The following is a 14,302-nucleotide window of genomic DNA, read 5'->3' as shown; positions in this document are numbered from 1 at the left end:
GTTTTTTTTTTATACATTGTACCTCCCATCCTCCATAAGATCATAATAAACCTTTGGGGGCTGCATCCGGGCTCGGAAGTGGAGCTGCATCATGGCTGCCATAACTCATTAGGCGGTGTGCACACAGTGTTCAGGATAGCAAGGACTGTAATAAACCATCCCTGCCTTCCCTATAGGAGGTCTGGCTGTAGTAACAGTAGTCGTCCCCCCTAATTCTTCTGCAGCACAACTTACTGCAGATACTGGGACAGTCTTAAGGCTATATCTGGACACAAACAAAAGGCTGGCCCTCAGATAAAAGGTGTCAGGAAGTGGCTTAACGAGCTTAATCTATTCTTCAATGGATTTGACTCCAAGCCAATGCTCCCTCCACCAGCATGTCAGTCAACCCCCCTCCCCTCACACACCAATGCCCAACCCCCACCAACCTGCAGTCAACTGCAATCTGACTATCTGATCCTCCAGGAGTCTCAGGTATGTAGGGAAATCAAGACGATTAAAGCAGACAAAGCTGGAGGACCTGATGGTATAAGCGCAAGAGTTCTTAAAATGTGCAGTGACCAGCTAGGTGGTATTATTACGCACATGTACAATATGAGTCTAAAGCTGGGAGTGGTACTTCAACTGTGAAAAACATCTTGTGTGGTACCAGTCCCAAAGAAACCCAATGACTACTGACCTGTAGCACTGACATCCCACCTGATGAAGGTCCTAGAGAGACCTGTCCTGACACACCTACGCCCCCTACTGAGCTCCGCTCTGGACCCCCTCCAGTTTGCCTATCGGCCGGGCATTGGGGTAGATGACGCCATCATTCACCTTCTTCATAGAGCTCTCTCTCACCTGGAGAAACCCGGGAACACTGTGAGAATAATGTTCTTTGACTTCTCCAGTGCGTTCAACACCATTCAGCCAGGGCTACTGAGGGAGAAGCTGAACCTTGGTGGTGTGGACCATCACCTGTCCAACTGGATCCTAGACTACCTGACTAACCGCTCTCAGTATGTGTTAGCCCAGGACTGTGTGTCTGACACTCTGATCTGTAGTACGGGGGCACCACAAGGTACAGTTCTTGCCCCATTTCTCTTCACACTGTACACTGCTGACTTTAGGCACAACTCATCCAGCTGTTACTTACAGAAGTACTCCGATGACTGCTATAGTAGGCCTTATCACTGATGGCGACAATAGGGAATACAGAGACTTAAACCGGGATTTTGTTGAATGGTGCCAGCAGAACCATCTCAGGATTAATGCTGGGAAGACCAAGGAGATGGTGGTGGACTTTAGTAAATGGAGAAGTGCTCCGACCCTGGTGGAGATCCAAGGGACATGTATTGAGATAGTCAGAACCTATAAGTACCTGGGTGTGCTCCTCAACAATAAACTAGACTGGGCTGATCACCTGGAGGCGCTGCACAGAAAGGGCCACAGCAGACTCTACCTGCTCAGGAGGCTGAGGGCCTTCGTAGTCTATGGGACACTTCTTAGGGCCTTCTTCAGCTCTGTGGTTGCTTCAGCCATCTTTTTCGGTGTGGCCTGCTGAGGGAGCAGTATATCAACCAGGGACAGAAATAGACTTGACAGGCTGATCAGAAGGGCCAGCTCTGTCCTGGGGAGCCCCTTGGACCCAGTACAGGCGGTGGCTGACAGAAGGATACTGTCCGTGGTGACCTCCATGCAGGAGAACAAATCCCACCCCATGTATGGGACCTTGATGGGACTTGGCAGCACTGTAAGTGACCGTCTGCTTCACCCCAAGTGTGAGAAGGAGCGCTATTGCAAGTCCTTCCTTCCAACCGCGACCAGGCTGTATAATCTACATCAGTCCAAGCGAAGATCACTCCGCACAGAAAACTAATGATTATGATTATGAAGTCTTCCTTCTTTCTCTTCCGTTCCTTAGCTACTATGAACTCCTAGTATATCTTCTCTTCTCAGCATATGTGTGCCTACGTCTGTAATATATTACTGTGTATTATCCTGTATCTGTATTACTATGCTGCTGTAACATGCTGAAATTTCCCCACTGTGGAACTATTAAAGGATTATCTTATCTTAACACTGCAAGAACATATATATGGACCGTCCAGCCGTAAAAAGCTAATGGGTGCCCTGGAAGTAGTTAAGATTCTCTTGGAAAGTAGGAAAAATATTTGCTGAAGTTGACCAAACTGAGGACTCCATGATCAGTGGAAGATCCACCAAATTTAGGAGTATAATGTCCATTGTGTTCTTGTGTATTCGATACCACCAATGTGCCAATTAATCATAGGGTGGGCACCATACCACATCTGTGAGTACACCATCGTATGGGTGCACCTTATCAGTATAACATCCTATGCACTCCTAAGGGTGCTGTCTTTGTAACCTCCCCGGTCTTCACCCCTTAACCAGTGGCGTAACTAGGAATGGCAGGGCCCCATGGCGAACTTTTGACATGGGGCCCATCCCCCCCCCCCCCGACCGACGCCGAAGACCTCGACCGACCCCTCCTACACATTCCTGCGTGTTCTATTATGCCCCATAGTGGCCCCTGCGCACAGTATTATCCCCCATAGTGGCCCCTGCACATAGTATTATCCCCAATAGTGGCCCCTGCACACAGTATTATCCCCAATAGTGGTCCCTGCACACAGTATTATGTCCCACTGTGGATACCCATAACAATCATTATACTCTGGGGTCTTTTCAGACCCCAGAGTATAATAATTGGAGACCCGGGGGAATAAAAACATAAAAAAAACACTGTTTCTTACCTGTCCCTCGGCTCCTACGCTGTCTTCTCTGCTGCCGTCCTTCTTCTATGAGGTTGGACGTCACATGACCCGGGACGCAGGCCGGGTTCATGTGACGTCAGAGACGTCAGAAAGGACGTCAGGAAGGAGGCCTGGCAGGATTGTGGAGAGGTAAGTAACAGTGTTTTTTATGTTTCTTACCTCTCTCGGTCCGCCAATCATTATACTCGGGGGTCCGAAAAGAGCCCTGAGTATAATGATAGCAGCAGTAGTGGCTGTCACCGGGCCCCTAATGTCCTAGGCCCTGTGGCAGCTGCCTCTGCTGCTATGGCGGTAGTTACGCCACTGCCTTTAACCCCTATAGAGGAATCCAGAATTTACTGTAAAGTAGACTCCTTTTACTACCTTTTGGAGCCGTTCCAGTGCTGGTGATAGCTAGCATTGGGTGTAGACCAGAAGTCAGAGCTTAAGGAATTACTGCATGGTCAGGAACAAGTAGGTGTGTAATGGTCAAGGACTGGCCAAGGTCAGGCACATGTATGAAGCAGACAGTGATGTAGTCAGAGAATAAGCCAATACACAGGTAAACAAACAATGCAGCAATTAGGAACCTTTTGGGCATTTTACTGTGGAGGAATCTACTTTAGACTTTAACTAACCATGCAGAAGATTGCCTTGGAGAAGACTGCAAAAAGATTACATCTTCTTAAAGGGCCAGTGCACCCTATAGACAAGAATGACGCACAACATATACACCCTGGAGAGAAGTGAGGAGGGCAGAGAGAGACGATGTCGGTGGCCAGATCACCCTACAATCCTGCAGCGGGCAGAGAGAAGACTCCCGAAGTATCCAGCAGAAGAAAGGACATTTGTTGGTTTCTCCAATAAGTTGTCTTATTAGGCTCCCAGTGATGAGACAATACTGAATAAGCTTTCTTCCTCTTTTCATCGCATGACCTAGTCAAGAGGCTTAACCCTGAAAGACCGACATGAATACAAGTAAAGAAAATAACTCCGAGTTCTTTATTCATGCGCTCAGCCATAGTTTCATTTGGCCTAAACCCCGCTGATCACTATCAGTCCAATGTGAAAATACATAGTAATGACTGGATTAGTTCTGGAACTGATTCAGCCCAGATAAGATAATATGGCATCATGTGTCTGGGTATAAGTTTCTATTTTAAGGTGAAAAAAACATCTTTCATGGATCTAATTCAGATGTCAACGTTTAACGTCTGGTAAATACAAGCTAGAAGTGATCAGACAGAAGAGTAATAGGGAGTATTGCAGCCATGTCTAAATCTCTCTCTATATGTAGTAATGACTGAATCAAGAGCAACATCCATAGCTGGACTCGAGTCTACGAGGCAAAGTCTACAGAGATTTGGAAGGATTTGGGTATTGTCCCACTTCAGGAAAAGATGATGTCTGAGAACAATTATCATCATTACCTGCATAGATTCTGGAGCAATGTTGTGGATAAAATGCTGTAAAGGCAGAGCAGACTTATGTCAGGACTTTATCAGATCCAGAAAACTCCTGGAAAACACAAATTTGCTGACATTGCGTTATGATGTAGTGATCTGGATTTGACCCCATAGTCAAATTTGTTATTTGCCAAGTGTAAGTGCCATCTCCTTAAGTAGTGTTCCATGATGACCCCGCTGCCATGGTTAAAGGCATTCTAGTCATTCTAGTAACTTCTAGATTAGTTTCTACTCTTCCAATACAAGAGGTGCCTTCATTACATATTATGCCAACTCGTGACCACATCATTTCCAGAAGGAAATTTGGTGTTATGGCTTCCATTACATGTCTGAAATCCAATGGTTGTTGAGTACTTCAGTCCTGCCCTTACTATGGAGCGACACACTGCCCCCTGCTGGTGTGATGATCTGCGTAGCCATCACATACAACAGTCGGTCACCCATAGTAGTGGTGTGAGGGACACCAGCAGCTCAGCAATATGAGCAGGACACTTTTGCTGCTTTTCATGACAGGGCTTCCAAGTGGCATTTTTTCAGCAGGATAATGCTCACCCACACGCTGCAAGGGATTCCAAGGAAAGTTTCTGCAACACTTCCCTGGCCTTTCCAGTTGCTATATATATTGAGTATTTATGGGACCAAGTGGGGCACTAGCTTTGGCAGCCTACAAGTGTGCAGGATGTACAGGCTCAACTGCAGCATCTGTGGGCAAATTCAGTAAAGGATATCATACAGAGCCTGTACACCTCCATGTCCAACCATATCCCATCTTGTATCCAGGCTAGAAGTGCCAACAGAGTACTAGACCCTCCACCCATTTGTACAGTTTTCCCCAATAAACTTCCCTTCTGTTCTAATATTGTCATCACGTCCATAAATCATCATTACAGTCACGTCGAGAAAGCTTCAGTCCATTCCAACAACTCCTTAATGGGGCCCGATTTTTTATGTCAATAAGTGTACAATTGAAAGCTTTTCCACTGCTGTGTGATAACCCATCACTATAGAGAATTAATCTAATGTGCGTTCAGGTTTCGCCTTCATCCTCTGATGCCTGTGGGACTGTAATTGAGTTATTTATCGAATTCTTCAACATCCATCTATATATATCTAGAGTATCCAGACCTGGATGTACTAGAAGCTTCCCGTAAAGGAGACTAAACATAGCGATCCTGGAAACTGATTTCATAAATGGTTTCTCCTCTGTAGCTGGATCCAGTCTTATGGCCCAGGTGGAGCATCATATGTCTAACTTGTAGAATAATGTTCTCTGAAGGAGCTTGGGTACCTACATAAGATAACTCATCACTCAGTGAACCAAAAACCCAAGAAGACCTGATGGTTCACCTCAACAGCAAAATAGAAGAATCAGTTTATGAAGGACACTTACCAATATATGGCGCAATATACGTCAGTGAGATGTCAGGCCGATCATATATAAGCAGAATACATCTGAGCAAAAAGAGAAATGGATAACTGAAATAGCAGTTTAGCACCGTCAAAGAAGATCCAGCAAAGGGGGTCAAAATGGATAGACAACCAAAATACACTAAAAGTGTACAAAAATGATGCATATAAAACACTCATCAAATGAGCAAAAACATGATACAGGAATACACAGGAGGAAAGAGGGGGAAGCGGGAGCACGGGGAGAACTAGGAGGTAGGGTAGGAAGTTGCCAGACATGTTATTACCGTCACTCAGGAGATTCGAGATTACCAATATGTATCCCAGGAGTCCCACGTCTATTGGAATTGTTCCAAGGAGTCATTGAGAGAGTCAGTGAGATCATCAAACATACATCTCTCAGTGAAGCGAACAGATCATGGATTTATGTAAGAGGGCTGGGGTACTGGAGTGTAGACCCTCCGAGATCAGGGGAATGAAGAGGATGGGTATAAGGGAGGAGCAGGGCGAGGCCACGCAAAAATGCTACTTACAGAATAGCCAGATTTCTCTCGAATCGTATGGAGCCCAGAAGGAGTTGTAGTGGAAGGGTGGGAATCCCCCACAACAACGAATTAGGATGTGTTGTGGCCAGTCCCTATGTCAGTCGACCTATTATACACCCTAGTAATGCCTAGGATGGGCTACCCAATAGTACTTGAAGATGTCCAGAACAGCTAACCCCCACAATGTCTTATTAGCACATAGGACAGCTTTGGGGATCCGAGGTCTTTCAGTGGTACAATTGTGCACTCTAGACAGCAGCCAAAAAGAGCCATTAGTCTTCTTGACATTGTTCGCATGACATGGCCTGCAAAGTGATCTTCAATGTCTTTAAAGGGTTTTGGAGGGCATTTCATTGGCGTCAGAGGTCATGTGAATGATGTAGGGGATACGTTGCAGAAGGTGAAGGTCCAACCTCTGAAACCTCTACCGATCTAGAGGACAGGGGTGTTTTGCTTCTGTATGAAGCGATGGTCAGTCAGAGGCACCCCTGCTCTGTACTCTGTTTATGTCAGCTGGAACAATGGGCGCTATATTAGGCTGTCTCCGGCTCGTCCCCTATGAAGTACAGTAACAGCAAAGGGATATAAACAAGTCTGGTCCATGGTCTGCCAAAAAACACAGCACAAAGTGACCTGCAGCGTGGGTTTATAAGCCACAGCATGTCAATGTACACTGAAGGATTCTTATCATGGCTTATCAAGGTCCAGCGTAAAGACATGTCTGTGAAATATTGTCTATAGAAGTCCCAAGAACATCGATGTGACTCAGGTTAGGATGTCGGGAAGTCCCTGAATAGGTGAAGTCATCCTAATGGGGAAATATTATACTAGAATAAAGGAAAAGGAGGTTAATAGTACAATCAGAATAGAAACTCTCCGAACCCGATCACTGATAGACGTAATAAAAGAAATACTAGTGAGCCGCAGAGGAACAGACAGGAAGGAAGACCATTACATCAGGCGCATTTCCCTTCCTGAATGTTTTAGGGAATTTACAGAATTGCTGCCACTATTCACAATGTAGGTAATTTACACACAAAAAAAACATAAAAGGAAATTGTTGTAAGTAATATTAAAGTTATTATAACTGTATAGTAATACGGACTATGCCGGTATAACCGGGGAATATACTGTATATAGTTATATATGTACAGCTGGTATATATTACACAGGTCAACAAAAAAAAAAAAAATTTACTGGTGTCCAAAATATTTTAATGAATTTGGGGTATTTTTGGGGTGCTGATTCTGAATATGCTATCAGTTTTCCCAGATTGGCTCAAGTTTTTGAGATTTTTGGTATCTTATTTATAGCACTTGTTGGTAAATGCAACGCATCATCTCATTAATTTCTTTGGATTAGTACTTGAACTGAGCAGTTCTCAATATAGTTTTTTGTTAATTAGTGTTCTAAAAGTTTGTTCATAGCTTGATTTTTGCACTAACTTTATGTTGTTGTCTGTTTTCCAGTGAAAAGCATGAACTCATCAAGAAGAAGTTGTCTTAACGATCCAGACTCATTCTGTTACATTTGTGGTGAATATACACTGCAAAAACATAGAAGAAACATAAAAGACTTCATAAAAAAAGTGTATTTGGCCTATTTTGAGGTTATGCTTGGGGACCAAGACAAGTCTTGGGCACCACACACAGTGTGCAAAGCATGTATCGAATTATTACGAAAATGGAGCAAAGGACAAAGAAAAAGCTTCAAATTTGGTGTTCCAATGGTGTGGAGAGAGCAAAAAAATCATCATGATGACTGTTATTTCTGTGCAGTGCAAGTGCAAGGATTCAATAAGCATAAGAAACGAAAATGGGAGTATCCTAACATGGAATCTCAAAAACTTGAGCCAATCTGGCAAAACTGATGACATATTCAGAATCAGCACCCCAAAGTTACCCTAAATTCGTTGAAATATCTTTGGCCCCAAAAATGCTGTTGACCTGTGTTATACATCCTCTTGTATATAGTGATATGGACCATGCCGGTATAACCTGGGCATATACTGTATATAGTTATATATGTACAGCTGGTATATATTATACATCCTCTTGTATATAGTGATATGGACCATGCTGGTATAACCTGGGTATATACTGTATATAATTATATATGTGCAGCTGGTATAAGTTATACATCTTGTATATAGTGATATGGACTATGCCGGTATAACCTGGGTATATACTGTATATAATTATATATGTACAGCTGGTATATATTATACATCCTCTTGTATATAGTGATATGGACCATGCCGGTTTAACCTGGGTATATACTGTATATAATTATATATGTACAGCCAGTATATGTTATACATCTTGTATATAGTGATATGGACCATGCCGGTATAATCTGGGCATATACTGTATATAGTTATATATGTACAGCTGGTATACGTTATACATAGTAATATGGACCATGCCGGTATAACCTGGGCATTACTGTATATAGTTATATATGTACAGCTGGTATACGTTATACATCTTGTATATAGTGATACGGACCATGCTGGTATAACCTGGGCATATACTGTATATAATTATATATGTACAGCTGGTATACGTTATACATCTTGTATATAGTGATACGGACCATGCTGGTATAACCTGGGCATATACTGTATATAATTATATATGTACAGCTGGTATATGTTATACATTTTCTTGTATACTGTGATACAATGTCTGCTTCCCCTTACACGATCTATACGATTAGTTTATAGACATACTTGTCTTTTTAACCCTTTCATACAACTCTTGCTCACAGCTTAGTCACTCTTGCAATGATATTTCTTGCAGTCGGTCTTATATACACCAGTCCTTCATGTCTCGGCCACGTCACAGTCCCAGCTGTGTTATAAGAAGTAAGAGCCTTCCAAACACAGATGAAGTAAGTTTATCAATGACACCATGTGGTGTATGCGGTGTCCTGGGCTTACACGAAACATCTGCTCGGCTCCATACATCAGCGCTGTTTTACCTTACGTTAACTTGACTTGTTACATATTTAGGGGCAGGGGACAGGCAGGAGTATTTTAGACGCCTACCCTAGCAGGGGCTGGGTGTGGAGAAATGGTCACATCATGTAGGGAGGAGCAGCATCAAATTCAAGGAGGAGGAGGAAGAGGAGGCGGGTGCTTGTAAAAAAAAAAACCAGGAAATACTTATAGAAATTACACCCTCTGCACATATAACAATCCATCAATCCATGCAACAGAAAAAAGCAGAAGTCAGAAGACCTCCCCTGTACGCCTGGAGGTTGTCAGGAGTCCTCACACAGCAGCACAAACATCTCCACCGCCCTCAGAGCAGCACCTTACCCTGGAGTGGATGTCACTCACTGGAGCCAGAGCTGACAGGGGGCATTTACCAGGGCACAGTGCGCCCGCCGGTGTGCAGCTCATCACTAGCTCTATGTAGATCATAGGAAGCCGCTCATCTGCTGGAAATAATAGCAACATGGACGCCTTCTGTGGAACCGACGGGAAATTGGGCTCCAAGTTTTGGGTAAGAATTTCTGTGTATTTTACCTTACTTTTGTATTAATGTTTTTTATTTCATTGATCGTTACAAAATATCCAAAAAGAAACAGTAACATTTTCGTGTTTTTCTGGGTTTTATCTATAGTTTATCTGATTGTTGCAGATCATTTTTAATGGGTTTTTGTTCGGTGATGTCCGGCATCATCCAAAGTTCACAAAAATATTTCTAAATATATAAGCAGCATTTGGAAATAGTTCAGAAAATGCATAAAAAATGTATATACATTTACAAATGAAAAGAATAGAAAAATATTTATATCCACATATACATTTCTACTTATGCACTTATATACATTCATACACACATATAGGTATATACTTACACACATAGATATATATTTGTACACACATATGTACCACCTATCTCCTCATATTCCTGACCTCTTGATGCCTGGACTCCATAAGTCTCTGAAGGTGTCCTGTGGTATCTGGTACAAGGTGTTAGCCGTAGACCCTTTACATCCTCCAAGCTGTGAGTTGCGGCCTCCATGGATCAGACTTGTCTTACCAGCACATCCCACTGATGATCGATCAGATTAAGTTCTGGGAAATTTGGAGCCAAGTCAACACCTGGTCCTCCTAGTCATGTTCCTCATTTCAGTTTTTGCAGCGTGGCATGAGAAGGAATCTCTGGCATGAGGAGGGTACTTGGTCTGTACGATGTTTAGGCAGGTTGTAGCTGTCACAGTAGCATCCACATGACGCCAGGGCCCAAGGTTTCTCTGGTGACATTGCTGAGAGTATCACACTAGCCATTATGGTGCACCTCTAACCCAGATAAGTGATCCACACATGCCCGGCCCTCCATGTGATGTAATATGTGATTCATCAGACTTGGCGCCTTCTTCCACTGCTCCATGCCCCAGCTCTGGTGCTCGCCTGCCTATTTTAGGTGCATTTGGTGATGGACAGGGGTCAACATGGACGCTCTGAACCCTCTGCCCTGTATACAGCGAGCTGTGATGTCATTTATGCACTGACCTCTTTCTGTAATAGCCTGCAGGGATTTTTTTTCAGCATTTTGTGCTACTATCACTCTCCTATGGGATTGGACCTGACATGTTCACCCCACACGTATTGATAAGCCTTATGTGGCCACTGGTTGCTGGTCCTTGGTCCACTTTTGGTTGGAACTAACCACCACGTATAGGGAACACTCCACAAGACCTGCCATTGTGGAGATACTCTGACACTTTGCCATCACAATTTGGCCCGTGTTGCCGTCACTAAGAACTTTATCTTTTGTTTGCTTACAACACATCAAATTCTAGAAATGACGGTTCACTTTGCTGCCTGATATATCACACCCCAGTGGTCTTATTAGCTAAATACATAGATACGTATGTCCTGTATTTATAATTATACAGACATGTATACATATATATATATATATATATACAGGGATACATACACCACATAGGTAGATACACAGTCACATGTATACCTGTGGATATGGTTGACACACTGTCTGGATGTCGTCATATAACTCGGTGAAGCATTGTTTAGTGTTGTAGGTTATAGTGCGGTCTGTGTAACTCACTCATCATGTGCAGTCTCTGGTGGTTTGTGTTGTGGCTTTTACTACACGCAATGCTCCATGTAGCTGCTCGGAGATATTAGAAAGCATTGACCTTTCTTTAATGAATCATATTGAGGTTTTATATGACACACAGGGATACTTGTAGTGCTGTCCAGGGAACATTTGTGACCAATATTGGTTGTATATAATAATGGTTATTATTAATCATATTCATGTTACAGAATTTTCAAGTGTTTGTATACAGTATGTAGCTATATACAGTATGTGTGTATGTAGTTATATGTGTGTGCAGTATGTGTGTATGTAGCTATATGTGTGTACATTATGTGTGTGTATGTAGAGTTATATGTGTGTACAGTATGTATGTAGCTATATGTGTGTACAGTATGTATGTGTATGTAGAATTACAGTATATATCTGTGTACAATATGTATGTGTATGTAGAGTTATATGTGTGTGTACAGTTTGTGTGTATGGAGCAATATGTGTGCACAGTATGTATATGTATGTAGAGTTTATATGTGTGTACAGTATGTGTATGTAGCTGTGTGTGTTTATAGTATATATGTGTGTCGGTATATAATGAGTGTGCAGTATTTGTGTTTGGACAGTGTGCATGTCTACCATATGAGTGTACAATGTATGTGTGTTTGGACTATGTGTGTGTGTATATATAGCATATGTGTGTTTATGGTATTTGTGTGTACAGTGTGTTGGGTACAGTATATGTTTGTATACAATATGTGTGCACAGTAGAGGTGTGTTACATGTGTTATCTGCGTGTGTAGAGTATGATTGTAAGCTCATGTTAGTCTTTTATACTTTTTGTGTATATTGTGTTTTGTATGTAAACCCCTCCTAAGATGTAAGTGTCCCTGGCATTACATACCTGCTTGTATTGTAGCACCCATAGAATATATAGGCCCTTGCGGCAAAAAAGAATTGTGGCAAGAAAAGAATTGAAGAGGAAAAAAATGGCAGCATCAGACCCACGTTATAGAGGACATGGGGGTAGTATGGAGATCCCATATAGCGACATACAGAATCTGTACAGGTCCATAGTGTATAACTATGGGATGGACTCCATGTGTCTATATTACCGCAATACACACTGATACACCAGGCCACAATCTGGAGGCTTATATAATAGGAAACAAGTTATCCCTCATGTTCTCTGAGCCTGGGGATATAACAGAACATGAGCAGAGTAGTTTGGGTTTGTGGCCATAGGGGTATTGGCTCCAAACATTTTCACACTATCTTTAGCCAGTTTTAGATATTTTCCCTAATATTTATGTCAGTTTTCACCAGTTGTATCTCTACTAGACATGTGACTCTTTCTACTTCACCTTACGTTTCGATGTGCGGTATCACCCTACACATCAGATGTTAATCACTCAGACATGGCAGTCACAAGGCTTGACAGGCAAATGCAACGTACTAGAGACTCGATGGCTTCTGTTCATACTGGGTGCAAGCAAGGACAGCACTGCGCACATGTGTGATATAGGGCTGTGTGCGGCCTATGACGCTAGGAGACCAGAGGCAAACAAATATTGGCACTTCCTACAGCTCCGGTCACCTTCAAGGACAGATCTGTAATAACTCCAGAGGTGTGGACTTGTCACTTATCACACCCAGATTTCTACTATAGACACCTAAAGGTCTGTTCATCCCACATCTAATACACCAGAAATGATCCAATGTCTGCTTCCAGGACAGAACTGAAAGATCTAGAATCAGGAGACCAATGTCCCCATTGGAAACCTTTCAAGTTGGACTTCTCTATCAAATCTGATAGTCCAGAAACTCTCCAACATCTGTTTCCAACACAGAACTAGAAGATCTAGAACCAGAGAACAATGTCACCATTTCTAAGAGGTTGGAAACCTTACAAATTGGACTAATCAATGTCAAATAGTTCAACATCTCCAGAACTGCAAGATCTAGAACCAGGAGATTACAAGTAGGACATTTCTATCATCTTCTGATGGTCCGGAACCTTAGATATCATGGCAAGATGGAAGCGATGTTATGTGAAGCATTACTGAAATAAGTTATAGGCCTTAGGACAGCGGAATCTCTGGAATCTGTTTTTCTCTATTATTCAGTAGAATTTCTCTTATCTATATCTTATGCAAGAAGAAGATTCCAGAAGTCAGATACTTAAGTCTGATATCATTATCTATTTCCACTACCCGGCACCCTCAGTAACAGGCTTGGTACTATCAGATCTGCTGTAGAATTACTAATGTGCCGTTAATTTATCACCCTTTGCTCCAGTCCTGGGGCCTCTAGTGCTGTGGCCCTAAAGGGGATGTAAAAGCATTGGACCCCGCTGGGGGATGGCATATTCATGACCCGACAGTGATACTTATCAGAATATGCCAGATATATGGACACATACTCAGCTGTGTGGTATACAAAGGGTTAAAAACCTTATTGAGGACTGGGCGTATACACACAGAGGAGAGATGGGCTTGTCTGGAAACTTTCCAGCTTAGCATTGTTATTACTGAGATGTTCAGATAACGGGAAAGTGACAATAGTCTGACAGGAACAGATGGATCCAAGGCTGCCGGAAGTAAAGCCATGAGGCAAGAGAAATGCTATAGTAAGGAACAGTGGGATGAGCAAAAAGAACAAGAACTAAAATTGTAAGGGGGCAAAAATAAATAAAATACCAGGTAGTATGGAATAAAATACATTACCAGGTGAGAGGTGGAACAGAACAAACTAAAAAACAAAGTTATGGGGTGTCTGAAGCTAAAAGGATAAACATATGTCGAGAAAATAGTGATAGATTTAGTACAGAAATACATAGTATGCCTGTATTATTATTATGTCAATAGAAGAATATGTCAATAGCAGAATTACAATAGAAGATAACACCTCTATCGATAACATCACTAATCCATCTTTGCATCCACTATGGACCATAGATGATATCACAGTTTAGTTCCTCCTCCTCACATAGAGATCAATGAGCCGGCTCTAGATTATTGTCACCTATGGTCATGAGACTGCTGTAAAGCATATCA

At 42.5% G+C, this 14,302-nt stretch overlaps 1 protein-coding gene across 1 annotated transcript in view; it reads left to right on the top strand.

Annotated features, from left to right (window-relative positions):
- The first annotated feature begins 9,357 nt into the window (after positions 1-9,357).
- Positions 9,358-14,302, top strand: part of ABCC3 (ATP binding cassette subfamily C member 3) — a 42,268-nt gene continuing 37,323 nt past the window's right edge. Inside the window, exon 1 of the mRNA XM_075279509.1 lies at positions 9,358-9,686. Coding sequence (XP_075135610.1) covers positions 9,639-9,686 — 48 coding nt within the window. The 5' untranslated portion in view covers positions 9,358-9,638. The remainder of the gene's footprint in view (positions 9,687-14,302) is intronic.

Source organism: Leptodactylus fuscus, chromosome 6 (genome assembly GCF_031893055.1).
Source record: "Leptodactylus fuscus isolate aLepFus1 chromosome 6, aLepFus1.hap2, whole genome shotgun sequence".
NCBI classification, from domain to species: Eukaryota; Metazoa; Chordata; class Amphibia; order Anura; family Leptodactylidae; genus Leptodactylus; species Leptodactylus fuscus.
This window is presented reverse-complemented; position numbering and strand designations above follow the sequence as displayed.